This window comes from Pyxicephalus adspersus, chromosome 5, assembly GCF_032062135.1.
Source record: "Pyxicephalus adspersus chromosome 5, UCB_Pads_2.0, whole genome shotgun sequence".
NCBI lineage: Eukaryota > Metazoa > Chordata > Amphibia > Anura > Pyxicephalidae > Pyxicephalus > Pyxicephalus adspersus.
Genome location: NC_092862.1, coordinates 113944866 through 113952217, shown reverse-complemented (window position 1 = coordinate 113952217; position 7352 = coordinate 113944866). Strand labels below are relative to the sequence as shown.

General features: G+C 36.6%; 1 protein-coding gene across 1 annotated transcript in view; it reads left to right on the top strand.

The window, feature by feature from the left end:
* The window catches only part of CBX3 (chromobox 3), a gene marked incomplete in the record, with an annotated part of 7844 nt that extends 4197 nt beyond the window's left edge, over positions 1-3647 (top strand). Inside the window, 3 exon segments of the mRNA XM_072412502.1 lie at positions 680-842; positions 1563-1657; positions 3057-3647. Of these exon segments, the coding sequence (XP_072268603.1) occupies positions 680-842; positions 1563-1657; positions 3057-3183 (385 nt within the window).
* Positions 3648-7352: the final 3705 nt, after the last annotated feature.

The window sequence follows — 7352 nt, the reverse complement described above, 5'->3', positions numbered from 1 at the left end:
CTAAAATTACATTGTTTAGCTTTTAGAAAGCAAGGTGTATTTGGGCCTTGGCACTTTGTTTCTTTGTGCAAACACTTTTTCCCCTTGCTTTGCATTAGTGTGAATGGATTTTAGATGCACCAACAGAAACTGGTCATGCTACAAGATGTGCATTGCTTATTGTATTGATTGGGGTGGTGGTCGTTGAAAATGAGTTGAATATTTTGTATGCATAGCCCATATATGGTAAAGCACTGCACTGAAAAGATGTGAATGGCCCTTAAATTTTTTTTTTTTTTTTTAGTTTGCCACCTTATCAAGCAGTTTTGGGAAGCATTAGCAGGTGTATGCCCCCTTTATATTATATAGAGGGATTTGAAAGAGTTAAACGCTTGCTGGTTTCAAACAGTTCAGGAAAGTCCGAAAGGTTGTGTTAAAGTTCTGTGTATGAATAAAAATGGCAGAGCATGCAAACTTAAGTCAGCCCACCCCCTCCCCCATCCAGAAAAGCTTGACTGGAAGTTTCTGGTCCTCCATGAGTCTTTCTGTAAATGTTCACAGCAACCTGCATGTTTAGTAGTGACCTTGCATTTGAAAGGTGGTTTACCTAACTTTTTTTTTTTTATCTGTAATTTATACCTCTTTTTGTTTGGAGAGTCTTCACTTGTACTGACGTTTAGTTTTTGTTAATGGTTTTTAGTGCAGACAACACATGGGAGCCAGAAGAAAACTTGGATTGTCCCGAATTAATTGAAGCATTTCTCAACTCTCAGAAGGCAGGCAAAGAAAAACCAGATGCCAAAAGAAAGTCCATTTCGGACAGCGAGTCCGAAGACAGCAAAGCAAAGAAAAAGCGAGAAGTGGTATGGCAATAGTAGCTGCAAAACAAGGGTTGGGGTGACAGCAAGTAAAAATGGAAACGTTAAAAATGAATGTTTTGGAAGTAAACAGCGCTGTGCAGTCTTGGCCTTGTGTGTGGGGAAAAAAAAAAAAAAAAAGGAATTTGTGCCCCAATCTGCATCTCGATTGTGGCTTCTGACAATTTTACCGTTATTTGTCCTCTGCTCAACTTTTCTATTATCCAATACTTATGATCTGAGTGTCTGAGCTGGCAAAAACCTGCGGTGGTGTTTATACACTTCAGTGTTTAACTTGGCAGTTGACCAACCAATTTTCAAGAGTTTGAAAATGTACCATTTTGTTTTAGGATAGTATTCTTTCCAGTTTAGGTCCGGTGTAATCTGCTTTCATAATCTAAATCACTTTCAGCAATTCCTATACTTTTGTATAGTTTGTAAATTAATAACCCAGAAACGTTGAAAGTGAACATTGCATTGCAAACTGTTAAGCTAAGCATGCAAGCTGGACATTCATGGTAACAGCTCATACTTTCCTGCACTGCTACATGTGATGTGTATGGAAGGTTTAGCCTGTTCTTTCATGTATATCCTGCAAAGTCATTTTGTTTCTTAGTAGTCTGACTATATTGAGAACAGTTTAAAGGTAGCAATGTTACTTGGTCTTTGTGTAATCACTGGTGTTTGTGTGAGGTCTCCATTAACAACGTAATTATTTCATTTCAGGTTGATAAACCCAGAGGTTTTTCTAGGGCTTTGGAACCAGAAAGAATTATTGGTGCCACAGACAGCAGTGGAGAGCTTATGTTCTTAATGAAATGGTGAGCTGAATTATAAATGCTTTCGACAACTTTCAAATCTAAATTAGCACCAAAAGCTATTTCTTATATTGAATACAGCCGCAAGAGGAGTTAGAAATTGTTGCCTTTTTGCATAATGGGAGAACAAGAGGAAACTTCGTGCAGCAGGCAGACGTTTTTATACTTATTTGTATTAGGACCATTTCCATTGCTTTCTATGTGAAGGACAGGATTATAGAAATGTCATGGAAAAGTCTGACATTTGGGAACATACAGTCTCTTGTCAAAGCATGTGTGTTCCTCTAATCAATTGCCTGTTTTGGGAAAAATTTCTATAATTGAGCTTTACCAATTTTTCTGGTGACTGCACCTATTCTTTTCTGGCTGTAGGTACATATGTAAAATAATTGGCAGTAAACCTCTTTTTGAAAGGACACAGGATGTTTCTGAAATTGTAGCGGCATAGTGCCCTGTACAGTAGGATCTAAATGCTTATTTTCTAGGTGTAGACTAGGCAACTAGGGCAAGAATATTCTTCCATTGTAGTTAAAAACAGCCTGCACTTGGTAAATAGGAAATGGTTTTACAACCAGTGGACAGGCAGAATTAGTGGGACGTTAATATTGCTGCTTCCTTCTCTACCCCCAGTCATGAGTTTTCAGCGTAAAGGGGCACTATTGCAACCGTAATTTTAAAGGCTGCCTGAGCTCTTAAAAGAAATATATAAAGGGTCCAGCATTTTTCCACACTGTCCAAAACAATTTGAGATTAGCGATTTAAGCTTGTTTTAAATCCTAAAATTCACTTCCACAAGCATAAATACTTTTAGTTCTTGTGTTTTTAGAGAAGTTTTTTAATTGAGTTGGCCAATACTTAATACAAAATCTGACTGGATAGCGAGCCTATGGGTTTTTTTTTTAACACTTTGGGCCCCACTATTGCTGCAGATTAAATGGTATGAAAAGTGCTGGCTCCTTATGAGTCCTCCTGGTTTCAGTAGAGTGCTTAATAACTTTATCAAATATGGCCAAACAGTGTCTCAATTTGCCCTATTTAAGTATTTCAACCTTTAGTCTGTCCTTAAGGACCAATTGTACAAATAGGATGTGTATGCTTTAATAGAGCACATCTCCAACATATTTAAGAAAACACATTGCAGTAAAATGTAAAGTAGCTTTTACTTTTAGTCTTTGACGTTGTGAATTAAAAGAATAATATCTGTTCACAATGCTGGATACTTTGAGAAGCTGCTAAGGGTTTAGCTTTTAGTCTTTGGAAGGACTATTGGTTTTTTATATATTCTCCACAAAACAAGAATAAAGGGCTTGGGAAGTACCTGGAATCTGATTTGTCTACTGTCCTATTAAGTCTGGAAAAGTCTTTTTGTTGCTTTAGAGTTAACGCCAAAATTCTTTTACAGGAAAGACTCTGATGAAGCAGATTTGGTCCCAGCAAAAGAAGCAAACGTGAAATGTCCACAAGTTGTAATTGCTTTTTATGAAGAGAGGTTAACATGGCACTCCTGTCCAGAGGATGAAGCGCAATAGAACTGTGCCATGTAGGATTTTTGTTTGTTGGGTTTTTTTTTTTTCTTGTCTTTTTTTTTTTTCTTTTTTTTTTTTAATTGACTTTTGGCCACTTGAATTTACTTAAGTTTATGTGTTTAGTATTTTTCTGATAAACCACACCAGTAATTTGGCTGAATGTGGCCCCACAATGTATATGGTCTATAGAGCTTTTGATACATATGTATTTGCTCTAGGCTTTTTATAAATCTCTAATCGACGAAAGTCTGAGCATCTGATGCAAACTTGCAATCGTTTTGTAGCCTTCAAAAGATGTGCATGTTAATGCTTTATTCCCATTACCATAGGCTATTAGTACCAGTTTCTGCTTCGATGTAAGCAGTCTGGAGAACTTTGTAGTAAGTGTAATGTTTCCTGACTGTATATTGTTTACTTCAATGTAAATACTGGTGAGCAGTGTTCAATAAATAGTTTTATATTCTCAAGTCTGATTTCTATTCTGAACCTGGTGAAGAAAGTTTAATATCAAGAGATCTGAGGTCTGGCGCTCTCTGGCTTTAGCATTTTTGGTTGTAAAAAATCAGAATGCCTAATCTAATTGACCTAATTGAATTAAAATGGTCACAATGCAACCAGCAATTCAGAAAAGAGCAGCAATAGCTGCCCCTGTTTCTGTAGTGCAATACAATAATGTGCTATTGGAAAGAGACCAGAAACACTGGAATGCTTGTCTGCTGCCCTGTGCCCCTATTACTAAGTGATGACTTGGGGCAGGTACAGGACCTGCTGTAGCATAAGTGATCACATCTGGCTGCGTGCACAGAAGTGCAGGTTCATGATCTAGTGTTCAACAGTGGACGTGCTGAACTGTTCACTGCACCCCTTGTATATTCCTGGCTGGCTTTTGAGCTGCTGCCAGTAGATGCTACATATGTAGCGTAACCTTTTTTTGCAATGAGGGGCATTTGTGTTGGGCAGCAATTGGCTACAATGCACTTGAATTCCCAAACAGATTGATCTGGCTGCCTTTTCAATGTTCAGCAATGCACCTTGAAGGATTAGTGAGAATAAAATAAGCTCCATCACTGGTGTTAGGAGCAGAAACCGTGACCCACTAAATTGGTGACATTGCTGACTGCATCCAATGTCTAGAGGTGTATTCTCATTTGTGTTTCAGGGTGCACTCATAGTAACTCCTTTGTTAAAGCACACTACGCTGTTTGCAGCTATCAAAAAATTTTGTTTTTTAGTGTGAACCTCTAAAGTTAAATAACAAATGGGCATAGCTGAGAAGGAAGTTCTGGTGGGTATATAATGTACCTACAGGGTATTTAGTTAAAGGCCTTGGGCACATGACGTGCATCCAAAATAGGTCTTGTTCCAGCTAGTGTTGCAATACTGTAGGTGCAAATGTGTGCCTGGCAACACACACAACATAAAATTTGTATATTGTGTTTCCATTAAACTTTTATTTATACACCTTCCCAGCACACTGCACTCCCAAGAGTGCAGCATTCACAATTTTTTAGTGTGTTGTACATTTGAACACATTTCCAAAATGAATTGGACACCCAAAAGTGATAAAGCCATTGTTTGTTGGTGTGTGTGTTTTTATTTATTTTTTTTTCTTTCCCTTCATGTTCACTTGATTACTTCCTCCTCCTCCTCTCTGCTTGGAATGGGTGTTCTTTCAGCATTACCAGTATCTTCAGTTGGTCCTTTTGTTGGCTGAGCAACTTCAAACTTTTTTTCTACATTCAACAAAAGATTGCAAACTGGGATGGAAGTTTATTGCAGAAGATACATAGTATGTGTCTCTCAAAATGGCCTGCCTGCTTACAATTTTGGGTGTATTTCCTTTTTAATTTGTTCATTAGGGGCTCTGCAACTTTTTTTAAATATTGTAATATCAGATTTTATTAGCTAACTTACAGGATTGTATATGGGGACACTACATGACTCTTGTGAAACTCACAATGTTGCAGCTTCTGCTAGGCCCAAATCTAGTCTAATGTAATACTGAAGGTGAGTTGTTTTCAGTAGCTGCCAGTGACCTTCCAGGGTCTTAGAAAAGCTAAATTTACTAATGGTATCTGGCCAACACAAGGAGAGCGGGAAATCTTTCTCATGGTCTTCAGGAACTTCTTCAGAAAGCCTGGTCTGTGCTTATTTTACACTTTCTTCAGAATTTTTTTTTTCTTTTTAGATTAGATTACTTTCTATTTACTTTTTACATTTTATTGTTTTTACTCTGCTTACAGTAACTTTATTTGTGTAAGCTCCTAGTTTCTTATTGATAAGAAATTATTTAAAACTTTATGTATAAGCCACTAGGTGGTGCGTGTATGTATGTGTGTGTATATGTATGTATGTATGTATGTATGTATATATATATATATATATATATATATATATATATATATACACAATCTGCTAAAACATTTAGTTCATCTATTTAATACATTAAATGCAAATCTTCTTTTGCTTCTTTATAGGGTATGTGTTTAATGTTTAACTAGGCATTTATATTTATATATTACTTACATTTTGTGTCAGATAAGATACTTGTATTTTCTCTAAATCAGTAAATGTGTATTTGCATTTAACACCCTATGTGATTTAGCAGGATTTGCTGTTGTAACCTAAGTATAATTACACTTTTGGATTTGATCTATAGAATGAACTTGGTCAAAAACACTTTAGTTTAGCTGATTCCCCTTAAGATTACCATTTTTTTTTTCCTGTTACCCTGCTGAAAAACTTAGTATTTTGTATGCTGCACAAGTGCATACTTCCCCTATCTCAATGCATTTTTCTTCCAACTCGAAAACTCTTCCAACTCGTAGCTTTTTATATATATATATATATATATATATATATAATATATATGCCATCTGAATTGTTTGTAATGATTCCATTGGTGTTTTGCCAAGGAGAAAACAAAATTTCAAACAAGTTCTTTGCTCCCAGGAATTTTACATCACAATTTCAACAGGGTAACAAGAAAAGCATTTAAAAACAATCACTGCCTGAGGAGAGAGATTGTTTCACAGAGGCATCCGTCTGGCGAGGGATGAGGGAACAAGCACTGACCTTAATCAAACCCCCTCCACTCGTGGTCCAGCCACGCGGAGGAAAGTCCTGTTTTTTCTGGGTCCTCCCATGTAGATTACAAAGAACAAAGCTTAAAAACCCACCACCCTAGGGTTCCTTCAGTGGTTGTGACTCAGGTTAGTTTAACCCCCCCCTAGCGTTCTAATTCTGTCCGTATTTCCATGCAAAAAGTTACTTTTTTTTTGCATCGAAATTTATTTTACATTGTAAGCTATAATTCTTAGGCATAACTCACTGAAATATGTCTAAACTTTATTATTAAACATTAAAACAAAAACAAAACAAACGTTAAAAAAATAAATAATAATGGTGAAACATGTAATTTAACTGTACAGTGGAATGTATAAAAAATATAATATTGTATGAAGATTTTTGTTTTGGACTTAATACAACTATTTTGTATTGAATCCAATACAAAAATATTTGAATTTACCCGTGAGACCCACCCAAAGGGTTGAAAAGCTAAAGCTGGTGAAATGTGACACGGCGGTCTTTTAACATGGTTTGATATAGATCGTCCTCGCTTTATAACTTCCCTGTTCACTGACTGCCCGCGCTTAGGACCGGGTCCTCTGGAGAGTACACTGTACATCCATGTGGCATCTCCTCTTAGGTCTTCTGGGCTCCCTCTGTTTTCTTCCTTCGTGTTCCCTGGTCTGCAGACCGGGTCTATCCTATGCTCTTCACTTAACAACTGATTTGCTTATTGACCAGGTTGGAGGGACAGAACCTGGTCAAAATCTCTTACAGGTATCGTGTACAAGTGATCTATTAGCCAAGCTTGCAAACTTTATGTAACCCTAACACTAAATTAAATTCATTCCTCAGTATTCAACAGTTGCTTACAAGTCACCACAATATAATGAAGGCACCATACTTAAAGCAATAACACAGTTTAACAAAAAAAAAAAAAAATGTTTTTTCACTTGCTTTTTCAATATATTTAGTGTATTTCTGGTCTGCTGAATCCAGAAATGACATTAGTTCCATTGAATTGGCTCTAGTTCTTGTGTTACATGAAATGGGAATCAGAATAGACAATTTTATCAACAACAAATGTTAACACAGTGTATTAT